Below are 26,954 nucleotides of genomic sequence, written 5' to 3' on the forward strand. Positions count from 1 at the left end.
AATGATTACCAGTGAATTCTGTGTAAATTAATGTTAAACAATTTACTATGTAAAACTTATGTAACACATGAATTTTCATACAAACAACATGCTCAAAGTAAATATCAATGGACAAGCGTATCAACTGAAGGGAGTTCTTCTGTGTTTATGTGACCCTCTTCAGAAGCAAGAGTTTTATTTGATGAAATTAAATTTAAAATCTTCTATCGACATTCACATGATGGATCAAAGAGAAACAGGAATATTAAATATGATCCAGCTTATAATTTGAAACACATAAATGAAATATGACATTCTTATATTTTGTTTAACTTATGAGTTTAACTTTAGGTATTTTGCATTATTTCTACTTCCACGAAATAAACATTTATTCTCAAGATTTTAAATTAACAAGAAATCACTACATGAATTGAAGGAGTATTAGCTAGGCTTATCATCATATATAGATAAGAAGTTTTGATGTATATATGTAAAAGCAAATGATCAATTTTTACCCAAAAAAGAAGAAGAAGAAGAAAAAGAAGAAGAAAAAAGAAGCAAAGCATTGTGCTCATTTCAAAATTAAAACATTTCATGGAGATAGTGCTTATATATATTTAACCCCAAGAAATCTAATTGGATATATAGTAATGAAACTTCAAATATAACTAAGATAACAATGTCATATATGTTCGCAATTAACACAACAATTCGACAGCAACAACAACATACAACATTGACAATGTTCACAACTGACACTACACAACACACAACACACAACAACAACAACAACAACACCATCATCACCAGCAGCAACAAGATAGAAATCTTCCATCCAGAAAGGAGGAAGACATTAACCAACATAAAACCTCAAACAAACCAAGTCCAACCTTTACTGATGAGTTACAAGTCTAGCTCAGAGACTGCTCATCAAAGTCATAACTACCCATATAGATATATATCTAACAAAGCATACTTGGGTAAACCCAAACAGGAGAAGGCCACCTAGGTAATTCAGCATGAGCCAACTTTAAAGCAGATTGTTCGGTACTAGCAATAATATCCTTGCCGAACTGAAACTCCGTCCAATTTTCACATCCAGGCCCTATAATATAGGCACGGTTGCTTTTTCCTCCCCAGCGCGACGGATTTTGGCACACAATTGGGACATTCCCAACTGCATCGACAAACAAACACGCATCCCCCAAGGTATCTATCTTCACCCACAATCGGTTCGGAAAATCCAACCGATAAAGGTCAATCCCAATTACAGGCCAGTCTCTTATAGCAAATAGGACTAAAATGAGACTACCTCCACACTCAACAAGATACCTTCCAAATTTACCCGTCAGAATGTCAGGCCGACTAGGCATTTTCACTTCCAGGGTTGTCCAAGTAGTGTGTGACTCAAAACTAACAATTTTTAGGTTAAAGTTCTTGGCCAGACAGAAAATTTGTCCTCGGAAAAGGCCTAAACACATGATTTCTCGATAATATCGGAGATACCCCTCTGCGACCCAATAAGATTTTCTCAGTCCCCAAACAAGGGTGTGAGCAAGAGTAACCAAAACAAGCACAGACGACGAAGAAGTAACCGGAGCAGAGAGAATAGAGATGGAGAATAGTTCATACATGTATTTTTCTGGAAGCTGAGGGGCGACGATCTCAGAGCCAGTGAATACATTAGAAAGGGTAATCCTCCCATCCTGAATAAAGATCAGATGACCAAAAGAGTAGCCAATACAAGTTTTCCACACTGTCTTTCTCCGTAGCTTTGATCTGTAGAATTTGGTGCCGCCGCTTATTTCCTGAAGAATGCAACGAGCGGGATATGTCCATAGGGATCTTTGTTCTCTGCCTTTGTTGGGAGGAGGGCGAAGGATTGGGCTGAGGAGGAGAGGAGGAAAGGAGGTGATAGAATTTTTGAGGAATGAGGAAAAGGCGAGGTGTTTGAGGTCAGTGCAGACTGAGGAGATTGAGATAAAGTCGGGGATCGAGATGAGGAGGTTGATGATTGTGATCAGAAGGGCATCAGGGAGCCTCAGCCAATCACGACGGTCAGCGGTGCCCTCCTTCTCCTCCTCGGGTTTCTTGTTCTTGATGATGATCTCTTTTCCCTTGGATATCTTGGCGGAGGCGGTGGCGGTGGCGGAGGCTTTTTTCTGGTATTTTCTTTTTGGTGCCATTGCTGAAGAAGGAGATTGAGGATGAGATGGAAGAGGGGGCGCTTTTACATGTGAAATGGAAAATGGCTGTTAGGGTTTGGAACACATGAGGGTTTTGTCTGCATTCTATGAATCTGTCAGTGGCAGTTCATGTATGTGTTGGTTTTTTGTTTCCTTTTTTGGCATTTCTGGTTGTTTTGAAAATGGTCATGACTCAGCACAAAGAGGAGCTAGTGTAGAACATATCCTAAGACCAGTCTGAACAAGAATTATTTCCCTGTAGATTTTTGACTTGATTTGTTTCAGAGAATGTTTTTCCTCCTTTTTTCTGTCACTTCATAGATTTAAGCAAATTGTTTCTTATATAGCCTTAACATCATCCAATTAATAGTGACAGAAATTCAAAAGTTTTCACAGACTTCAATAATTTTCTAGCTAACTAGTGAAATTTTTTGAATGTACATTGAGCCAAAATCATATACTTACATGCCTTTCTGTGAAATTTGGATAACTACTTCGTTCTACATTTACAAAAGGGAGATGATTCTAACAATATTTTGAATTCTTAAAATGAGAAGAAGAAGAAGAAAAAACCCGCCTCGTAATCAAATGAAACCATATTCTAAGTTTCTAGCTGTCAATTTTCTTTTAGCTATCACCGCAATTAGGTGATAAATTTCATCCAACTATATATATTTTTGGTAAATAAAAATTTTTATTCATCACCAATATGTAAAGTTTTTGTACATCAAGAATCTCAAAAAAACATGTATATGTAAGTGAGATAACAAAACAAACCCTATGGCTAAAGCTCAAGCAAGCTATAGCAAAACTGACTCTGAAGAAACAGATACATAACCTGCACACTGTAACTGTACATAGTCTCAAACTTTTCACTTGAGCCAACTCCAAATAGTTGCTTCTTCTTCTCTAAACGTACGGTTCCATATTGAAAACCATCTGAACCTGGTAGTCATATCTGAGGAGAGGAACTGTCAACATGGTAGTCATGTACACTACCATTAGTATTATCTGAACCAGATAATCATGTACACAACCAGATAGTCATGTACACAACCAAATAATCATGTGCACAAAACCCTACATCAGAGCAACATTATCTGCAAGGAGAAGCTTCAATGTTAGAGTCTGCAGGAAAATTAATACTAGACTGCAAGAGCAACAACAGTATTATAATGAACATAGCTATTCTTTATCTTCAACTGATAAGTGACCATTGCGGATGACAGTTAAAATGTTGAATTTTATCTCCTTGAACAGCTAAGCAATAGGTTTTCCCTCCTGTCTGAAAATTCTGGAATTCCTTTCACACCAAATGTAATAGATTGTGGAGGTGAGTGCCATTTTCTTAATCTGTTGCTTGAAGCCATTACCCCTCAAAACGAAAGCAATACCATTCTATGATTTGGCTCCAAAAGCAAGACCTCCACTTGAATTGTAACCAATTCATAACCATACCCCAAACATCCCTCGAGTAGTCACAATCAAAGAAAAGATGATCCCTACTCCCAGAACCTGTTCTTCCTCTTTCATTTTCTTGCTGTTACATTTTGTTGGTTCCCTGAAAGTGGTGAAGAATTCACAAAACCTTCTTGAAGCTCGTGCCGACGAGAAGGGGGTCGCCTGACCGAGGGTCGTCGTATCTCCGAGATCTATTGCTGCGTAGCCCTGTACGAGAGGGGTCAATTAGTTTCTTAGGACAGTGTTTTGCACGCTTTGATCATCAGGCCGTATTTCTAACTTTTATTTACTTTCATTTGATTCAATTTCATTTCTGAGTTATAATAGTTATATGTTTTTATCTAATTTCTATTAACTGTTTCAAACTAAATTCCGTGCTAATTATTGTCTAAACATCTAATTTTCCCAACAATCCAAACAAACATTTTCCCTCACAATTCTTCTTTTGAGTAATCTATCTTATGAGAGCAATCGATCTTGGACTGCTAACCAACTGATAAAGGAGTGTCTGGGCAGATTTAAAGTTGTCCAAACAACATTACACCATGGCATAGCAGAGGAAGCAGGAATAAAAACTGAATACAGTTTAGATAGCTGAATTTTTGAGTCCTTGATACAAGTTTGTATTAAACTCATCAGATTATCAACACTGCCATATATTCTCTGAGCCTTATCTCTGACTTTCAAAATATTGTTCCACACCCACGAATCCCTGCTCTTAGTTTGAACATGCCAAACTAAGAGACTTGAACAAAAGTTTTAAATTATTTTTCCAACTATATATATATATATATATATATAGACAATAGAAAATTTTTTCCCCTTCTCTAATGTTAAATACAGATTCTTCACAAGATGTGACAAAAGCAGTATGTGGAGAGTTTGAACGGGGGAGAAAGAGATAAGAGAGCGAAAGCGAAAGACAATAGACAAACTAAGATAGTTTTTGAGAGAGAGGGAGAGAGGGAGAGGAGACAAACTAAGATAGTTTTTGAGAGAGAGAGAGAGAGAGAGATAGAGAGAGAGAGGAGACAAACTAAGATAGTTTTTGAGAGAGAGAGAGAGAGAGAGAGAGAGAGAGAGAGAGAGAGAGAGAGAGAGAGAGAGAGAGAGAGAGAGACTTATTGAACAAAAGTTTTCCTAATCAAAGATTAAAATTATTCGGATGAAGGAAGTAAATAGTGCGTAATAATACTAAATAGTAGAATTATAGAAGGCGGGAGCGGTTTTCAGTGCATGTTAGCAGGCGAAAAATTCCCTGCTAACCTGCGCATCCGCTGTGATCTCAATGGCGAAGAAGAAGAATTCCCTGCTAACCTGCGCATCCGCTGTGATCTCAATGGCGAAGAAGAAGAAGTTTAGCGGGAAAAAAGTTCTTAGCTCTGGATTAGGATCCTCGATCTCATCTCAGATCAACATTGAGGATAATTCGGTTGATAGTGGAGATGAAGTTGATTCTCTCATGGGATCTATGGGACCTAAGGGAGCAACGAAGTCCAAATTGCTTTCGGAGATTCTTGAATCATCATGTACTGTGTTTGATTCAAATCTTGATCAAATGTCATGTTCTTTGGTGAGAACTCAAGATCGAGTTCCTTTGATGGCGGGAATCCAAAATCGACAGCTATACGAGGCTCCAGTGGCGGGAAGTTCTGATCTCTGTAAGTCTTCCTCTTCTTGTAATAGCGAAAATCTCTCTGCTAGGGTTTCTTGGGCGGAGGAAATTGAATCGGAGCTATTTTTATCTAGATCTAAGTTTATTTCCAATCCTGTGCTTCTGGTTTCAAATACTAAGATCGATGATGCTTTGAACAATTCTAAAGTTGATGATAGTTCTTTGTCTCTGAAAGTGAGCAATAATGCTAATCTTGATGAAATTCTAGCTCCTCCTCTTGAGATCTCTAAAAATCCTATAAAAAGCTGGAGTAGTTTGTTCTCTGATAACAGAAGGCCTGGTAAAGGCATGGTCTTAAATTACTTGCCTCCAGACACTAATGATTCAGTAATTTTTAATGAAGAAGAATGGAATGATGGTGCCTCTATGTGGTCTTCCTCAATAATTGGGCAAGTTCTTGGCTTAAGTGTTAGTTTCAAGGCAATGCAGAGCTATGTGCACAAAGTTTGGTCTCATGTGCCTGAAATTTGTTTACTAAGGGCTGGCTTGTTCCTGTTTAAATTCAATGATAAAGAAGCTATGAATGAAGTTCTAAGTAATGGTCCTTGGTTTTTTGGCTCAAGGCCAATGCTCTTAAAACCTTGGACTATTGACATGGAAACTAATAAATCTGAAGAGTGTCTGTATCCTTTGTGGATTCAATTGCCAGACTTGAGGTTGAATTTATGGAATTCCAAGAGTTTAAGCAAAATTGCCAGTATTCTAGGTAAACCTATTGCAGCTGATATGTTGACAACAAATAAACAAAGACTATCATATGCTAGGGTACTGGTAGAGGTTAAAATGCCATCTCATCTACCCGATCACATTACTATCCAAGGACCAAATGACAAATCTTATAAACAGAAGGTGCTTTATGAGTTTAAGCCCAGGTGGTGTGATATTTGCAAATTTGTAGGTCATGATACAAATTTCTGTAAGAAAAAGAAAAATATCCAGAAATGGGTTCCTAAGGGATCCTACCCAGCAGCTCCTACTTTGATTGTCAATCAAGAAGCCAGCAAAGTGAATAACAAGGCTAAGGGATCCTACCCAGCAGCTCCTACTTTGATTGTCAATCAAGAAGCCAGCAAAGTGAATAACAAGGCTGAAGTTCATGAAGTTATACAGGATAGCAATTTTCAGTCTCATGTGCATGCTGTGCATGTTTCAGGAAATGCACATAATGAAAGATCTAGGCCGGATATAAATATTGGAAAATCTATTGAAGGAAATGATAACAGGAAATGCACATAATGAAAGATCTAGGCCGGATATAAATATTGGAAAATCTATTGAAGGAAATGATACAGGTAAATCTGTTGCACAAGATTATTTGCAGATTGATAAAGACTGTCAGGTATCAACACATGAGATACATGGTTTTGAGGACACTACCGAAATGTTACATAATCAGAGGAATTCAAATGAAATGCAATATGTAAATACTCCAAGACTGAATGTATCCTCAATGCCTGCACATTTGGTAAATATCCTGGGTGAGGCTACTGAGGCCAGATCTGTGCATGTTGTGCACAGACAATTCACTGAGTCTGGGTGTCCTAATGAAAATATCACCCGGATTCCTGTTCAAGGTCATAAACCCAATAAGCAGTGCAACTATAATGATGTTCTCAGTGCATCAAGCAAAAAGTCTTCAGGCAACTCCTTCTTGCCTTTGGAGAATTTAGTATTTGACGCCTCTACTGTTGATAGAGGGTCTTCTATGAAATGAATCTATCTTTCTGGAATGTGAGAGGGTTAAATAAACCCTCTAAACAAATGTTGATCAAGCAACATGTTCAGTTCTATCACCTCTCCTTTATTTCTCTCCTGGAAACTAAAATCAAGGAAGCTAATATGCTGAATACAACAAGAAGAATTGCTAAGGGCTGGAACTGGCTTTCTAATGTTAGTAGTTCTGAGAAGGCCAGGATTATTATACTATGGGATCCCAATATTTTGGATGTGCAACTTGTAAATCTCTCTAGCCAGCAGATTTCATGCAAAGTAAACTCTACTGATGGAAGGTTCTCATGTGTGATATCATCAGTATATGGCTATAATAATATGCAAGCAAGGAAGGAGCTATGGTCTGAATTGTCTCTAATTCACAATTTAGTTGGAAGCATACCTTGGCTTGTAAGTGGTGACTTTAACGATGTTCTTTGTAATGAAGAAAAACTGGGAGGATCTGTTTTAACTGATGCTGATACAAATGACTTCAGTTCTTTTATTGAGAATTGTCATCTCTCCCATCTGAAAACTATAGGATGTTTCTTCACTTGGAATAACAAACAAGACAAGGATACAAGAGTATGGAGCCGTCTGGACAGAGCTTTAGTAAATGAAGACTGGATTCATCAACTAAACTCTAGTCATGTGGAGTACATGTTACCCAATTTTTCAGACAACTCTCCAGCTGTTGTCTCAATTTATGAAAACTGCTCTCAATGTAAAAAGCCCTTTAGATTTTTTAAAATGTGGACAGAGCACTCTAATTTTCTACCCACTATTTCTGCCATATGGAATTCTCATGTTCGTGGCTTTCATATGTATTCTGTGTGCACAAAACTTAAAAAGCTAAAAGAAGCTTTGAAGTCTCTGAACAAAAGGCATTTTGGGAATATTAGTGAGCAGGTCATTAGAGCTAAGACTGAGCTAGAAGAAATTCAAAAGAATCTCCAGGCTGATCCTCTTAACTCAGATTTCATTAAGCAAGAAAGGAGATCTATTCTTCTATACAACAAGCTCTTAGATCATGAGTTATCTTTCTACCAACAAAAAGCAAGGATTGCATGGTCTATCCAGGGAGACAGGAATTCTAAGCTCTTTCATTCTGCCATTAAAGCTAATAGGCATAATAATAGAATTCTGACTCTCTATAATAACCAATGTTCTAGACTTACTGATGGGGATGAAATAGCAAAGGAGTTTATCTCTTTTTATAAGAGCTTGATGGGTACTGCTGTGCAAACTACTGAGCCTGATGATCAAATTATACAGCAGGGCACATGTCTGAATGCTTGCCAGGCAAGTGAGCTATCTAAGGCTGTTACCAATGATGAAATTAAGAGAGCAGTTTTCTCAATGCCAGACAATAAAGCCCCAGGCCCTGATGGATATAGTGCATCCTTTTATAAATCTGCATGGCCAATTATTGGAGATGAGATCTCATTAGCAGTTAGTGAATTCTTCAAGTCTGGAAAACTTCTGGGTGCTGTAAATTCCACTTCGATCACTCTTGTTCCAAAGATAAATTGTCCAAAATCTCCTGCTGACTACAGACCTATTTCCTGCTGCAATTGCCTCTATAAAATCATCTCGAAAATTTTGACAAATAGACTTCAGGCAGTTATGGGGATTATAGTAAACGAAGCCCAAAGTGCTTTTGTGAAGGGTAGGCAAATCTCAAACAACATCCTTCTAGCTCATGAACTGATGAAGAACTATGGAAGGAAACATTTATCACCAAGGATCATGATCAATATAGATATCAGGAAAGCTTTTGACGCTATAAGTTGGAATTTCATTAAAGTAATTATGAAGGGACTTGGATTTCCTTTGGTCTTTATCAACTGGGTTATGAGCTGTATTTCAAATCCAAACTACTCAATTTCCCTAAATGGAAGTCTACATGGTTTCTTCAAGGGACAAAGAGGACTGAGGCAAGGGGATCCTCTATCCCCCTACTTGTTCATTCTTGGAATGGAGTTTCTGACGAGAAGTCTGAATATGTTGAAGTTTGACAAAAACTTTAAGTTCCACCCCAAATGCAAAAAGCTAAATATTACACATCTAACATTTGCTGATGATTTACTCCTTTTCTGCAGAGGGGATTACTATTCTGTTAACAAACTTTTCCAATGTGTTAAATCTTTTGGAGCTTGTTCTGGATTAGAGGCAAATCCAGCAAAGTGTTCCATTTTCTATGGTAGAGTGTCGGAGGATACTAAAATTGCCATTGCTAACTCCCTGGGCTTCCCCGAAGGAACTTTACCTATAAAATACCTGGGGCTTCCTTTGATTTGCAAAAGGATGTCATACCAAGATTGTAATCCTCTGATCATGAAAATTTCCAGCCAATTCCAAAACTGTCTACAGCACAAGCATTTGTCTTACGCAGGAAGGATACAGATAATCAAAAGTGTTATATTAGGTGTCCAAATTTTCTGGACTTCTAGTTACATTCTTCCAATTAAAGTATTACACAAGATTGATGAGCTATGCAGGAGTTTTTTATGGGGTAAAACAGATCAGGTGTTCAAGGCTGCTCTTGTGTCATGGAATAATATCTGTGTGCAAAGGAAATATGGAGGCTTAGGCATTTTCTCAGCTCAACTTTGGAACACTGCTGCTGCACTAAAGCTTCTTTGGAACATTCACATGAAGAAGGAGCAGCTATGGATTAAATGGATACATGAGAGTTACCTAAAAAACATGTGTATCTGGCAGGTTAAAGCTAGGAAGGGGGACTCTTGGTTGTGGAAGCAACTCTTGAAAATCAGAGATAAATGTCTGATAATGTGTGGAGGGATTGAAAGTCTTAAGCAGCGTATAGCCTCTTGCATTGTCAATTCCAGATTGCAACTCTCTGAGCTGTATACCAGTCTGCATCCTATCTCTGCACCTGTAACATGGCACGAGACTGTTTGGGAGAAACTGAATTACCCAAAGCATTCATTCATTTTGTGGCTGGCAGTACAAGATAAACTTCAAACCCAAGATAGATTAATGAAGCATGGGATCATTCAGTCTTCAATATGCAAGCTATGTGATGGCTCATATGCTGAGAATCGTAGCCATCTCTTCTTTGAATGCTCAATGTCTACTTATGTCTGGAATAGCATTATGGAGTGGCTCAATTTCAAATGGAGATGCTGTGTATGGTCCCCCCTCATGAATTGGTATAGTTTCAGATTGAGGGGTAGGGGTTTAAAACAAAGAATCAAGAGGATGGCATTAGCGGCTACTGTCTATAATATTTGGAGAGAAAGAAACTGCAGAATTTTCAAGCTGCAAAGTAGAACTGCTGATTGCTTGATTAAGAACATTAAGTTGGATATTCTGACTGGCCGGATGAATGCAGAGAATGGGTCCTCTCATTATAGAGCTCACTGCAATCTCCATGTTGACAGGAAGGTGCTGCACATGGTGAGGAGGCAAAATTTTGGTCTGCTTCAGTCTAATTGTACAGTTTATACTGTAGGTTGTAGCTTATATTGTACTGTTGATTACCTGTATTTCTCATGATTGTTGAGCTCTCCTATTAGAGCTGCAAGTGGCTATCTCACCTTTTTGACAGTGAGATTCTTGATGTATATACTTCTTACATTTTGGAAATGAATAAAAATTTTCATTTACCAAAAAAAAAAATAATAGTAAATAGTAATAGGGAGAGCTACGTAGGATATTAACCCCTTACAAAAAGAGAAGAGAAGAACAAATAATGAAATGACATTTATGTATTCATATATACATAATAAAAGTTACAGGGAACTTTTAAGCAAACAAAACAGGTGTCTTAACAGGAACACGTTCCCTGCTTACTTTCTCTTAGTCAGAAGTTTTACCAATATATAGTAACTATATATTAGCTTTCCGAGAACACAATCCAATATTTGTGGATTGTTTCCGAGAAATAATAATTGAATTGCTTTCCGAGAACTACATAGAAAATTTCTTACCATCTCAGTTCAACAATATATTAGCTTCAACGTGATGGACTAACATCACGCATGCTCTGAGAACACAATCCAATATTTGTGGGTATATGGCACAAATACCCTATAAATTATTTTTTGGTCAATGAAAATTTTCTTTCATTTACCATTGAGCGTTAAGTACATGATTGCTACAAGCATCCCTGTGCATACAATCTCTCAATCAATGATACATCCACAACATCACTGATACAATATGCTATCAATAAATCCAAGAAATTAATTAGAAACGGAAATGAGAGAAATTTATAGAGAGCAAAGTTACTAGAGATTTTTAAAAAAATAGATGTTTTAACATGAATAATGCTCGATCCCTTAGAAGGTTTAGCAATAACATTTAAATTTTATTAATTATTCGTGATAAAGTGAATTGCATCCTAAAAACTAAGATTCTTAAAATTTCTGGGTAAACCTATGCAACAATCTGTTAGTTTAATCTATGTGCGTGCTTGGACCGATGTCATGCACTGAGTGCATACTATCCAATACACTTGGGCTTCATGAGATAAATTTGAATGTTCAGTTCCACCCCTACAAAACCCTAACTAGGAAGGATAAGATCAGACAAATGCAGAGAATTTTTGTCGGAGATGAGTTTTAAAAGAACAAAATAGATGTCTTAACATGAATATGTTCACTGCTTCCTTTCTCTTACTCGGAAGCTTTTAGCAAAGTATCCACTTCATTATTTCTTCATGATAAACTGAATAGAAAAGGAATAAATTTGAAAAAAAAATTCAGCAATTTGTGCGATGATCAATTAGTTTCAAAGTGCATGAACAAACATGCATCATGCATGTTCTAAGAATATAGTCCGATATTTTGGTTATATGAGACAAATATATATGAATGCACTTCTATCCCCTAGAACCCTAATTAAAATTTTATTCAGAGCAAAAGTTATTAGAGATTTTAAGAAAACACATGTCTTGACATGAATACCTTTCATGCTTCCTTACTCTTTTATTCAGACAATTTAGTAATAATATTATACATTTCATTAATCATTCATGATTAAAGTGAATAATGTCTAGAACATTAATTTGTAAACTTTCTTGCCAGCATATATATGCAAGAATTTAGTAGTTTCTATGTGCGTGCATGGACTGACGTCATGCGTCAAGCATACTATCCAATATTTTTGGGTGCAGGTGACAAATATTAATGTTCAATCCTACTCTTACAAACCTTAACTAGGAGGATAAGAGAAAATTTTATGCAGAGAAAAATTGTCAGGGATTTATAAAAGAACAAAACAGATGTCTTAACAGGAATATGTTCTCTCCTTCCTTTCTCCTAGTCAGAACTTTTAGCAATAGTATATATCCATTTCATTATTTATTCATGATGAACTAAATTTCTTTACAAGAACTAAATTTAGAAAATTTCTCATCAGCTCGTGCGACAATCTACTATTTTCAACGTGCATGGACAAACATCATGCATGCCTTGAGGATAGAATTTGATATTCTTGGGTATATGATCAGACAAATATGAATGCTTACTTTTACTCTTAAGAACACTAATTGGGAAGGAAGTGAGAGAAATTTATACATGGCAAAAGATACTAGACATTCTAAAAGAACAACATCATCAACAACAAGATACAAATCTTCCATTTGCAAAGGAGGAAGACATTACCCAACATAAAACCTCAAACAACCAAGTCCAATGTTTATTGAGTTGTAAGTCCAAGCGACTGATTATTTATTCCCTTACATTTATCTAGAAAAGCATATTCGAGTAAACCCAAACAGGAGAAGATCACCTAGATAATCTACCATGCATGTTTGGAGCCTAAAGCAGATTCTTCAAAAATAGTATAAATATCAGATCCATCCAACTTAAACACTGTCCAAGTATCACATCCAGGACCTGTAATATACGCGCAATTGCTTCGTCCTCCCCAATGCGAAGGATTCAAGCACACAATTGGAACATTCCCAATTGCATCGATAAACAAACATGCATCTCCCAAGCTATCTATCTTCACCCACAAGCGCTTTGACAAGTCCAACCGATAAAGAGCAATCCCAAACTTATGCCATTTTCTCTCAGCAAATAGGATTAAAATGAGATCACCTCTACATATACTCAAAAAGATAACTTAGATACTTACCTGTCACAGTGCTAGGTTTGACATGCATTTTCACTTCCAGTGTTGTCCAAGTTGTGTGTGGCTCTAACTCTAAAGCTTTCAGGTTAAAATTCTTAGCCAGACAAAAAATCTTACCCTGGAAAGGCCCTAAACACATAATCTCCCTATGATATCAGAGAAGTTTATGGATTACCCAATAACATTTGCTCGATCAGTCTCCAAATTAACAAGGGTATTAGCAAAAGTAACCAAAAAAAGCACACACGATGAAGATTTAACTGGAGCAGTGAGAATAGAGATGGAGAATAGTTCATACATGTATTTTTCAGGAAGTTGAGGAGCGACGATCTCAGCACCAGTGCACACATTATTAATGGTAATCCTTCCATCCTCAATGAAGATCAGGTGACCAAAAGAGTAGCCAACACATGTTTTCCACAATGTATTCTTATGCAACTTTGATTTGTAGAAGTTAGTACCGCCCATTATTTCTTGAAAAATGCAACAAGGAGGAAATGTCCATAGGGATCGTGGTTCTTTGCTTTTGTTAGGAGGCGGGCAGAGGATTGGGCTAAAGAGGAGGGGAGCAAATTAAGGAGGTGAGAGACCTCTTAAATATTGAAGAAGCAGCGAGGTGGTTAAGGTTGGTGGAGACAGAGGAGATTGAGATGAAGTCGGGGATCGACATAAGACAGTCGATGATTGTGATCAGAAGTACAACGGTGAGCCTCAGCCAATCACGGCAATCCTTGGAGGGATTCTCCTCTTTCTTCTCCTCCTCCTCAGGTTTCTTATTACTGACAATGGTTTCTTTTCCCTTGGATTTCTTGGTGGAGGTGGAGGCTTTTCTCTGGTAACAATTTCTTTTTGGTGCCATTGTGGAGTTTGGAATGGTGAAGATGGAGATAGGAGGAGGAAGAAGGGAGTGCATTTACATGTGGCATGGAGAATGATTGCTCATGAGGGTCTTTTTTTTTTGGCAGGATTCTTTGAACCTGTCAGAGTCAGTTTATGCACGTTTTGGGTTTTGCTCTCCTTTTTTGGATTTTCTGATTGCTTTAGCATAGAAAATATCCTATGGCCATTCTGAGCGAAAGATTAATTTCCCTGCAAATTTTGGACTGGATTTGTTTCAGGGAATGTTTTTTCTGACACTTTCAAATTATTTCTTCCATCATTCAACAATTAATGTACAAATAAATATGGCGGTTGTTTCCATGGTGCACGTTAGCAAGCGAAAATTCCTCTACTAACTTGCACCCCACCGAGTTCTTGATGGCGAAAAAGAAGAAAAGTAGCGGTAAAAAGATCTTCAACATTGGATTATGAGCATCAAATCCTTGCTTGCAATCCTCTGAGGTCTGTTCTGATGCAAAAATTGTCGAAGAAGATGAAGATTCTGAATCCGGAATCATTGGGTCAACGGGTCCTCAAGGTGAGAAAATGAAGAAATCAATGGATGAGATTCTCAGATCTGCAAGTTTTCTTGTTGATCCTAAACCTCAGGTAACTCCTCAACCGATTGGATTTTAATCTCGTCACCTTTGTAAGTCTTCACTTTCTTGCAACGAAGTGAGAAGTTCTAATCGATCTTCTTTGGCCGATGATGAAGTTTTAGAGGTTGAATTACTAGATCAACACCTTTCTCCAAAATTTTCAAGTAAAATTGGCTCTGATCAATTGATTCCTGCATCGGTTACTAACTCAGTCACTGTTACATTGAATCCTATTGAGAGAACGACTCCCTTCTTCCTCCAATTAGTTAGAAAGAACTTTTGTGATGATGCTGAATTCCCTCCAATTAATTCTTCAAATGCTAAACCTGCTTTGAATCCTGTAAATGAAACAAAAAAGAGTTAGATAAGTTTTTTTGCCGATAATAGAAAAGCAGGAAGGGGTATGGTTTTGGATTTTATTCCACCTGATTCTAAAGATTCAGTGATTTTTGAAGAAGAAGAATGGAATGAAGGTGAATCCATGTGGAAATTTTCCGTCATTGGACAGGTTTTTTGCCTCAATGCTAAATTCAAAGCTATGGAGACTTTTGTTAAGAAAGCATAGGCTTCTTTGGCAAATCCTAAAGTGTTTCTACTAAAAGCAGGTTTATTTCTGTTCAAATTCAATAATAAAAAAGAAATGAGTGATGTCATTGAAAATGGCCTATGGTTTTTTAGGTCAAGACATCTCCTCCTTAAGCATTGGTCTAATGAGGTAGAGATTGAGAAGAGTTTTGATAATATCTATCCTATGTGGATACAATTGCCAGGTTTTAAACTCAATTTGTGGAATGCTAAGAGTTTAAGCAAAATTAATTGCTAGTGTAATTGGTAGGCAAATTGCCACTAACAAGCTCACAGCTAATAGGCAGAGGCTAGCTTATGTCAGGATCCTTGTTGAAGTAAAAATGCCTTCACAGCTTCCTGATTATATATCTATTCAAGGGCCAAATAGTAAATTGATTAAGCAAATGGTGTACTATGAGCTAAAGCCTAGGTGGTGTGATTTATGCAAACAAGTAGGGCATGATACAAAGTTGTGTAGGAGGCAGCCCAGAGCCCAGAGATGGGTTCCAAAACATGTTCCTGGAGCAAATAATAATGTTCATGTTAGTAAGGATGCTAGCTTTCCAATCTCAAGACCTGTAAGGGATGTGATTTCTCCAAATTTGAATACGAATCCTGGTAATGTTCAGCATGTTCATCCTGTGCATGTTCAGCCTCCTTTGCAAGTTCAACCTGTGCCTATACCTCATGCTCAACATTTTTCTGATGATGGTTGTTAGTTGCCTATTCAAGCTCAGCCTATGCATACAACTCATGTTCAATTACAGCAATCAAACAAGACTAGGGTCTTTCAATCTCAGCTGCCTGAAAGCAATGTAAATTCTTCTGGTATAGAGCAGAGTTCTCAGCATGTTGATAAGCAAATAGAAGAGGGGGTTAAAAAGAATACTGGTAAATTTTCTACTGATTTAAATCATGTGCATGTTGTGCATGTTTTGCTGGCTGAATCTGGAGTTAATACAAATAACAAAGGAACTTCTCTCTCTAGAAATTCTTGGATGCAAGTGCAAAGGGAAAAAAGTAAAAAAGAGTCATTTTCCTATTAATTCATTTTCTCCTTTGACTGCTATGATGAGTGAGCTTGATCCCTCTACAATAAGTAGGGGCGTGCAACGGTCGGTTCGGTTCAATTTTTACCAAAATTTGAACAACCGAACCGAACCGTCTATAATTCAAAACCGAACCGAACTGTTGCAAGTTGATTTGGTACGGTTCGGTTCAGTTTATTCGGTTCTAACTTCATCAAACTTCTTATCAAACAACAAACTGTGTTAAAGAAAAAAAGATATCAACAAAGTAGGAGATTATGAAGCATTAAACATTGATATAATGATATTGTTTTCAACCCATAATGATTCAGAAAATAAGTTTAGGGTTTGAGTCTTTGACTCTTTGGGGACGGGTCGGGTAGGGTTTGAGATCAGAATGGGTAGTATTGTATTATATTCAGTCGGTTCTGGTCGGTTTGGGTTAAAAAGTTTTCAAACCGACCCGAACCGTCCTACTCATAAAACCAATTTTTCCGGGTCGGTTCGGATCGGTTCGGTCGGTTTTTTCGGTTTGGACCGAACCATGCTCTGCCCTAACAATGAGAGGGGGAAAACTGATGAACTTGTCTTTTTGGATTGTTTGGGGATTAAACAAATCCTCTAAACAGCACTTGGTCAAGCAACATTTATTCCAAAATCATCTCTCTTTCATTGCTCTTTTAGAAACAAAAGTAAAGGAGATCAACATACCAACTATAACAAAGAAGATAGCCATTAATTGGAAATGGTTTTCTAATGTGTCTAACTCTAAAAAGGACAGAATTCTGATTTTATGGGATCCTGATACTCTGAACATTCAAGTTACGCATATCTCTCCACAACAAATAACTTTTTCTGTCAAGTCAGTGGATGGAAGAATTGATTGCATTATTTCATCTATCTATGGCTTTAACCAACTGGAATCTAGGAAGGTTTTATGGATTGAACTCTTTCAAATACATCAAGGTATTGGGAATGTGCCTTGGATCCTCTGTGGGGATTTTAACACTATTATCAATGATGATGAAAAGCTAGGAGGAACTATGCTCTCAGATGCATATACAAAAATATTTTAATTCATTCATTGAGGATTGTAATCTCTTGCACCTCAAAACACTGGGCAGTTACTTCACCTGGAGCAACAAACAATATCATGATACTAGAGTCTGGTGCAGGTTGGATAGAACTCTAGTGAATGACTCATGGATTCATAAGTACAATTCAAGCTATGTTGAGTTCTTACTTCCAAATTTCTCAGATCATTTTCCTGCTTTGGTCTCAATCTATGATGAGGAAATACAAGGGAAAAAGCCATTTAATTTTTTTTAAATGTGGATAAATCATAGCAATTATTTGCCCACGGTTACTTCTATATGGAAAACAAAAGGTTCAGGATATAGAATATTTTTAATTTTGACCAAACTCAAACATTTAAGGGGTGCCCTGAAGGATCTAAATAGGAAACATTTTGGTAACATTAGTGAACAAGTTCAAAGAGCTAAGTATGCTCTAGAGGATATCCAAAAAAAGCTGCAAGAAGACCCTCTCAATCCTCTTTTGGTCAATCATGAAAAAGAATGTTTATCTACTTATAACAAACTTTTGAATTGTGAGTTGTCCTTCTTTCAGCAAAAAGCTAGAATCCAATGGAGCATAAAAGGGGATAGATGCACCAGTTATTTCCATTCAATCATCAAGGTCAATAGGCACCAGAACAGAGTTTTGGTACTCTATAATAGCATGGAAGTAAGAATCACAGAGGGAGAGGGAATTGTAAATGAACTTATCTCCTATTACAAGAACCTTATGGGTAAAGCTGTCACAACATCAACTCCTAGTCTCAGGATAATTCAGAATGGTCCTTATTTGAGTGAAAATCATGTCTTGAGTTTATCAACACCATTTTCAAAAGAGGAAATCAGGAGTGTTGTGTTCCTCAATGTCAGACAATAAATCCCCAAGTCCAGATGGCTATGGAGCTTCCTTCTTTAAGTCTGCATGGTCAGTTATTGGGGGAGAAGTTACATTAGCAATTGAGGATTTCTTCAACACAGGATGTTAGGAACTATTAACTCCACCTCCATCACTCTAATCCCCAAGGTACATTGTCCAAGTTCTCCCTCTGATTTCAGGCAGATTTCCTATTGTAATTGCCTCTACAAAGTTATATAAAAATTCTTGTTAATAGGATCCAATCAGTTATGGGATACCTCATTAGTGAAGCCAAAAGTGCTTTTGTAAAGGGAAGACATATAGCCAATAATATCCTGTTAGCTCATGAGCTGGTTAAAAACTATGACAGAAAACACATCTCTCCTAGAGTCATAATTAACATTGATATTAGGAAGGCCTTTGACACAATTAACTTGGATTTTATAAAGGAGATGCTTAAAGGCTTGGGTTTCCCTAATATATTGATTAATAGGATTATGACTTGTATATCTACTCCTAAATACTCCATCTCGTTCAATGTGTCTCTACATGGATACTTCAAGGGAGAAAGAGGATTAAGGCAAGGTGATGCTCTCTCCCAATATATGTTTCTCGATCTTGTATGGAGTACCTTTCTAGAAGCCTAGATTTTCTGAAGTAGGATAGGAGCTTTAAATTTCATCCAAAGTGTGGAGGGCTTAAAATAACACATTTGATCTTTGCGGATGATTTATTGTTATTTTGCAAAGGAGATCTTAGCTCTATTCATAAGCTTTATCAATGTTTCACAAACTTTAGTGATGTTTTTGGACTTGAAGCTAATCCTAGTAAATGTGCCATCTTCTATGGAGGTGTAGAAGAAACTGTTAAAGACACCATTCATAGTTACCTGGGATTCACTGAGGGGGAAATGCCTATCAAATACTTAGGAGTTCCTCTAGTGTGCAAGAGATTAATAATCCAGGACTGCAATCCTCTCTTCAGTAAAATCTTAAATCAATTTCAAAGCTACTTGAAGCTCAGGAACCTGTCATATGTAGGCAGATTGCAGATAATTAAGAGTGTTATACTTGGCATTCATATTTATTGGACATCCAGTTATGTTCTACCTGTCAAAGTACTCCAAAAAGTAGATGAGCTCTTTAGGAACTTCCTTTGGGGCAAAATGATCAAGCTTTAAAAACACCTCTGGTATCTTGGGACAGAGTATGCACAAGGAAATTGTATGGAGGCCTAGGGATTTTCTCTTCAATTATATGGAACAATGCAGCAGCTTTGAAGATACTTTGGGATATACATACCAATAAGGAACTTCTTTGGATTAAATGGATTCATGGCACATATCTAAAACGCATGAATATATGGCAAGTGGAAATGAAGGTAGGAGATTCTTGGATGTGGAAGCAGCTCTTAAAAGTCAGAAATAAAGCTATGACTTATTATGGTGGAGTTGAAAATTTAATAAACTTAATCAGGTCTTGTTGCAGTAACTCTAAAATAAAGTTGTCGAATCTATATCATGCTTTATCCCCTACTACAAACAAGGTGCCATGGAGAGTATCACAATCTAGGGGAGGTCTTAACTACCCTAAACATTCTTTCATCTCGTGGTTAGCTATCCAAGATAGACTCCTAACTCAAGATAAATTGCTTAGGAGATGGATTATACAATCCAATCAATGCATTCTATGTTCATGTGCAGAAGCTGAAAGTCGAAATCATCTGTTTTTGTACTGCAATTTCTCTAAAGATGTTTGGAACGGAATTATAGATTGGCTACACTTCAAATGGAGAAGTTGTGATTGAAATCAGTTATTGAACTGGTATAATTCCAACATGCAGGGGAAATGATTCAAGCTTAGAGTAAAAAGAATGGCTCTCTCCTCCTCTATCTACAACATATGGCTCGAGCGTAACATGAGGATATTTCCAGAAATTTAGAGGTGTTGAGCAACTTATCAAAATTATTAAAGTGGATTTGATGACAATGATTCTTAATAGCAAACTTCCTGTGGAGTACAAAGAATGAATACTCTCTTTATAGGCTATGCAGGTTTGGGGTTTTGCTGCTGTTGCTGGGTGGAATTGCTTACACATAATGCATTTTTTGTTTTCTTTTTATAGATAACTCAATCTATGAGTTTTTGATGTATATAAACTTCCATACGGAATGAATAAAGTTTTTTCATCGACCAAAAAAAATTCATTCAACAATGTCAGAATTTAGAGTAAAAAGTATCTAACTTGAAAATTTTTCTAGCTAATTAGTGGTGAATATAATTTGAATGTGAATTGAGCCTCAATTATAATCAGCTACTTATGTAGAATTTGAATATGTGCTCATGAAATCCTTTTATGTTTATAATTCCAGCAAGGTTTTGGAATCTTGAAATGAAAAAAAGAAAAGCCACTTGAAGGATAAATGTAATGAAATGAGACCATAATATTCTTATACGTACGCTGTCAATTTTCTTTTAGGTATCATTGTAATTAGGTATTAAACTCTACCCAAATTGATATATAATCACTTTATATAACAAATTATAAAGTAGAATGTAGACTTTTTTTCTTCTCAAATGTTAATTAAGTACAGAATCTTACAAGACGTGAGAGAAGTTTGAAGGAGATAGAAAGAGATAGAGAGAGCGATAGGCAAGAGACAAATAAGATAGTTTGAGAGGGAGATAAATGAGATACTTTGAGAGAGAGAGAGAGAGAGAGAGAGTATAGTAGCTACTCAAGGCCTAGTGAGAGAGAGAGAGAGAGAGAGTATAGTAGCACATGAAATGACATTGCATGAAGATCAAAGCGGTCATGAGGTTGAATACATCATCAGCTATGCTTTTATAAATTTCATTACCCAATTAGCATAATGAAAGTAATCATGTTCTACAAATTAGTAACATAAATAATTTGGAAATTCACATACACACTTTGAACCCTTCATATATTTCAGCTTCTTATCTGAGCCCTTACTTTGCTCTTTGACCTATTTGGAGAGACAATCACCATATCCACTGAGCATATTCTCACTATCAACTTCTCATTTGAGCCTTGATCACTTTGAAATTCATACATATATAGCAAAAGTAGCTGGAGATTTTTAAAAGAATAACAAACATCTTAACATGAACATACTCATATTCCTCAGAATTTTGGCAATATTATCCTTTCCATTAATAGTTCACGATAAAGTAAATTACATTCCAAATATTAAATTTAACATTTTTTTATCACTTGTGCAACAACCTATTAATTTCTACATATATGTGGATTGACATCATGCATGACTCGAGCATAATCTAATATATCTTTGAGTATATGAAATAAATATGAATGTTCACTTCTATCTGAAGAGATGAGCTCAGGATTCATGTTGTCAGGGTGGCGGTCGACCGGTCCGGTCGACCGCATTCGTGCACAAGGCTTCCTGTGCGTCTGGAAGGAGATCGGTCGACCGGTGCGGTCGACCGACGGTTCTCTGGAGTTTGGGTTTTCTACTGAGAGCTGGTCGGTCGACCGGGCCGGTCGACCGGAATTGATCGCGGTCGACCGGTCCGGTCGACCGACGCTGTTTTGGGCTGGGCTTTCAGGTTTTCGACCCGATTCGTTTTGGATTTGTATAAATACCCTTTGGGTGTTTTTTAGGGTTAAGAGCAAGGACGAATTTGAGCAGATTGAGAGAGTTTTCTTTGGGCTTCTATTCTAGGAGCAATTGGAGAGATTGAGAGTTGATTGTTGAGGGTTTATGAGAGATTTGTAACCCTAGTTTGTTCCTCTTGATTTCTAATAGTGAAAACTCCCCCCTCTTGCCTCGTGGACGTAGGCATCTTGCCGAACCACGTAAAACTGGTGTTTGGTTGTTTGTGCTGTTGATTTTGGTTGGTTGTTTATCTTTCTCGGTGATTATTTTGGTTTCTCGAGGCGCAACAATTGGTATCAGAGCTCCGGGCTACGCTTGGGCTATTTTGGAGGAGTAGATCGCTTTGGAAGTTCATCTAGGGCTTCGTTTGGTGATAAAGGTGGGATCTTTTCAGTAAAAATCTCGTCCTTTTCAATTTGGATCTATTTCTCGTTTGTTTCCGCATTGGTTTGGTGGTGCTTTGAGATATATGGCTGGAAAAGATAAAAGTGGGGAGGGTTCTTCTGGTGTGAAGGCCGTCCAAAGTTTGAATATACATTCTATGAAAATAGATGTGGAAAAAATCAACGGCACAAATAATTTTGGACTTTGGCGATGCGAAGTCATGGATGCGCTAAATGCGCAAAATTTGGAAGATACATTGGAGTTGGACGGGAAACCGGCCGACGTTGATGAAAAGGTTTGGAATAAGATGAATAGAACGGCGTGTGGTGTGATTAGGTCTTGCCTTACCCAAGACCTTAAATATGATGTGATGAATGAAACTTCGGCAAAGAAGATTTGGGAGGTCCTAGAGGGCAAGTATTTGACGAAAAGCGTCAAAAATCGCTTGCATTTAAAGAGGAGGCTTTATCGCTTCCAATTGAAGAAGGGGACATCCATTAGTGATCACATGAACCACTACACGAAGCTACTTGCAGATTTGGCGAATGTAGATGTCAAGGTTGAAGACGAGGACAAGGCATTGTTGTTATTGAGTTCCTTGCCCGACGAGGAATATGAGACATTCGTCCTCACTCTTATTAATGGAAAGGCATCACTTTCGTATAGTGAGGTCACCGCAGCCCTTGTGAATTATCAACTTCGAAAGAAGGACAAGGAGACTTCCATCGAGCCGGTTGCTGGTGCATTGGTTGCAAGAGCTAGAAGTCCAAACCGTGAAAGAAGGTCGCAGTCTAGAGGGGGGCATCCTGCAGTTGGTAGGAATCAGTGTGCCTTTTGTAGAGAGGATGGACATTGGAAAGCCGAATGCCCAAAATTACAAGCTGTGAAGAATAAAGGGAAAGCTATTCAAGCTTCAGAGGTGAATATTGCCAAGGCTAGTGGCGATGTTTCAGATTCAGATTCAGATTCTTCGGGCTATTCATGCCCAGCTCTTCCGTCAGTTGATGTTGCCGACTCCACCGAGTGGATGTTGGATTCTGGTGCTACTTACCACATATGCCCTAGAAGGGATTGGTTCTCCAGCTTTCAGGAGTTGGAAAGAGGGGATGCTGTTCTCATGGGTAATGATCACAGATGCCCTATTGGTGGTATTGGTACCGTTCGGATTCGGATGAGTGACGGGATGATCCGGGAGTTGGCTGATGTGAGGTTCGTTCCTCAACTGAGGAAGAACATCATTTCACTTGGGGTATTGGAGGCATCAGGCTATAGGGTGATCTTGGCGGATTCTCGCTTGAAGGTCACATCGGGGTCCATAATTGTGATGAAGGGAGTCAGGCGGAGTAACTTGTATTATCTACTTGGGAGCACGGTAGTTGATAGGGCGCTGACTACTTCTATGGCTAGACTGTGGCATTGTTTGGTGCTGGGATATATTGTTGGTTATACCGTGCACAGATTGTTGAGGAGTGCTATGACCTGCAGATTGAAGTCCTGTGAGCACATTAGTATGAGCAAGAAGACCGAGGTGGAGTTCAGCACTTCTATCCATCGATCGAGAGGTCTTATTGGAGGTGTTCAGTCAGGCATTTGGGGGCTTTCCGAGGAGGCATCATCGGGAGGTAATCGTTATTTTGTTTCCTATGTTGGGGATTGTACTAGGCATATTTGGGTTGCAACCAAGTCCCGTTGGTATAAAGACCTAGTAGTCCGCAACAGTTGGAGGAGGTGTATGGGCAGAAAGGTTACCAGTCGTACTTATTCTAGTAGGAGTCCTTTCTTGCATTGGTGCCGAGCTCACGGCAGTTGGAGACACTTCAGAGGGAAGGAGACAGTGGGGCGACGTGATGAGATGGCGGATTTAGTGGGCCGTTCTTTTCTGGAGGAGGATCGGTATTGGTTGTCGAGCAGTGGATCTGGTATTCAGGCTTCGACAGGTTTGGGTCATCTTATGAGGTTGCCGACTGCTGCGTATAGAGTTGTTAGATCTGGTGGAGCTGTTTCAGATTTTGGCCGGCGTCGGATATTTGGCTACCCAGCACTTGGTCACATCGTTGATGTGAGGTTGGATCCGATTGCGCAGTTGGGATTCAGGAGTTCATTTGGCTATCAGTTGGGAGCTTCTGAGTTTGGTCTGAGCAGGTTTGTCACTTTGGACTCTCGACAGGTGGAGAGTATTGATCAGGTCAGAGGGATATCGCAGCGGGTGGAGGTTGATGCTACTCCACATTGGGTGAGGATTTCCTCACATACTCCAGGTCATTCTGCATTGGTTGGGATTCCAGCTGAGGTGGCACAGCGTGGGAGTCATTTATTTATGGGTGCAGATGATGAGGTAGTTGATTTGGATGCAGCTGATGGATATGTTTTGGATACGGCCATTGTTACATCTCAGGTGGACGTGTTTGGATCGTTTCAGTTTGGGGTCGTTGATGATGCTATCAGCCGCAAATTGGATTGAGGGCCTTTGGAGGCCCATAGGGTGAACTACGTGAAGGCTTGATTCCTTGGGCAAGAGGATACGTAGGCAGTCTTTATGATGCAGCCGATTTGGTGAGCGACATCGACATTTGGGGAGAGTGTTCGCACTCCCATTTAGGTCTCAGCAAGTGAGGCATTTCGTGTAATCGGTGTAGGCTCAGTTGTTTGGTGAGTAGACACAATTGGTTTGGGTTTGAGTGTTCGCACTCCCATTTGGATCTCGACGTGTTGTGATTGGAGTCCGTTGTCATGAGTCCGTTGCCATGGCATACTGGGTGCAACAGTTGAGGTATTGGTTTGATCGGTGTCGGCTCAGTTTTGGAAGAATCTTCGCCGAGGTGGAGATTTGAAGAGATGAGCTCAGGATTCATGTTGTCAGGGTGGCGGTCGACCGGCCCGGTCGACCGCATTCGTGCACAAGGCTTCCTGTGCGTCTGGAAGGAGATCGGTTGACCGGTGCGGTCGACCGACGGTTCTCTGGAGTTTGGGTTTTCTACTGAGAGCTGGTCGGTCGACCGGGCCGGTCGAGCGGAATTGATCGCGGTCGACCAGTCCGGTCGACCGACGCTGTTTTGGGCTGGGCTTTCAGGTTTTCGACCCGATTCGTTTTGGATTTGTATAAATACCCTTTGGGTGTTTTTTAGGGTTAAGAGCAAGGACGAATTTGAGCAGATTGAGAGAGTTTTCTTTGGGCTTCTATTCTAGGAGCAATTGGAGAGATTGAGAGTTGATTGTTGAGGGTTTATGAGAGATTTGTAACCTTAGTTTGTTCCTCTTGATTTCTAATAGTGAAAACTCCCCCCTCCTTGCCCCGTGGACGTAGGCATCTTGCCGAACCACGTAAAACTGGTGTTTGGTTGTTTGTGCTGTTGATTTTGGTTGGTTGTTTATCTTTCTTGGCGATTGTTTTGGTTTCTCGAGGCACAACACTATCCCCTAAGACCCAAATCAGAAGGATAAAGGAGAGAAATTAATTTATCCAGAGTAGAAGTTTTAGGAGATTTTTATAAGAACAAAACAAATGTTTTAACATGAATACGTTTCATGCTCCGTTACTCCTTAATTTATTCACAGTTGTTAGCAATTGGAATATTTTAACAAGAAGTGGGATAATTGTTTAAATGAGATAATGTTTTGAAAGTTGGATATTTATTGGATTAATTGGGAATAATTTTTTGAAGTGGGGTATTATGATAAAATAATGTGGGATAATTTATGAATATATAATTTATGCATTCTGATGATATAACTATTATTCTATATTTTTAAAATTAGTATTATTTATTAATTAATAATTATATTTAATATAATGTCAGTTCATGTTGTTGAGTAACTTTTGGTTAGAGTGCAATATAACTATTATAATAATAATTTGTAATTTTTTTTATAAATTATTATAGTACAAATCTAGAAAAAAAAAATTCTATTTCCTTCTTTTTTTACATTCCCAAATCTCTTTTCTGCATATCTCAATTTCAATCATTTTTTAATAAATAATGGATCTATGATTTTTTTACTTTCAAGTACTTATTTAAATATAATATTTGGCAAAAAAGAAATAACATATAAAGAGAGGAGTAAAAGGATAGACGTTCTAATCTGATAGTATGGTCTAATGATGGTAATGACCATCATTCGAAGAGAGGATGGAGAAAACAATTATGAAAAATAAAAGTAAGAAACAAATAGGAGAATTCTGGTTTTTTTACCAAATAGTTCTAGCCTAAAACTTAGGATAATTTGAGAGATTAGAATCCAATTTTTGTATATAGAAATATAAAAAGTGGTGTAATTTTTTATCATTGTCTCAGTTCTAATATTGTAGTAGTTCTAATTCACTAACACTATAAAAATTTATCCTAGTTCTAGTTTTGAGTTCTGCTTGACTAATTAAGCACCCACACCTCCCAAATGTCAAGAGAAAGTCTAAGGATAGCCGCGTTATGCTTGAATAACAAATAGGATGGTTTCCTAGACGGAAATCCGTCTAGAATACCGTATCTTAGACGGAAATTCACAAGACGAACATCCCAAACAGAATTCCGTCTGGGATTGTCTACCTAGACGAAAATATTGTTGTCCTAGACGGAATTTTCCATCTAGGATGCCTCATTTTATACCAGTGCTATATGCTGAAGGAATTGGAGTTTGAATAAAATTTATTTTAATTACAAATAGAATTTGTTTAGGAGTAAGAATTTATTTATAAATAGGACTTGTTTAGGAGTAGAAAATTGTTTACAGATAAGACTTGTTTAGGAATAATATGTGTAGGGGTTTTTGTGCAAAAAAAACCTAAAAAAGAGGCTATTTAAGGTCGGC

At 38.0% G+C, this 26,954-nt stretch overlaps 1 protein-coding gene across 1 annotated transcript; it reads right to left on the reverse strand.

Moving 5' to 3' along the window:
- On the reverse strand, window positions 942-2,165 carry LOC109819440. Its single transcript, XM_020385169.1, has one exon. It carries the CDS (start codon window positions 2,163-2,165, stop codon window positions 942-944), a length of 1,224 nt encoding a protein of 407 aa, XP_020240758.1.

This window comes from Asparagus officinalis, chromosome 8 (assembly GCF_001876935.1).
Source record: "Asparagus officinalis chromosome 8, Aspof.V1, whole genome shotgun sequence".
Classification (NCBI taxonomy): Eukaryota; Viridiplantae; Streptophyta; class Magnoliopsida; order Asparagales; family Asparagaceae; genus Asparagus; species Asparagus officinalis.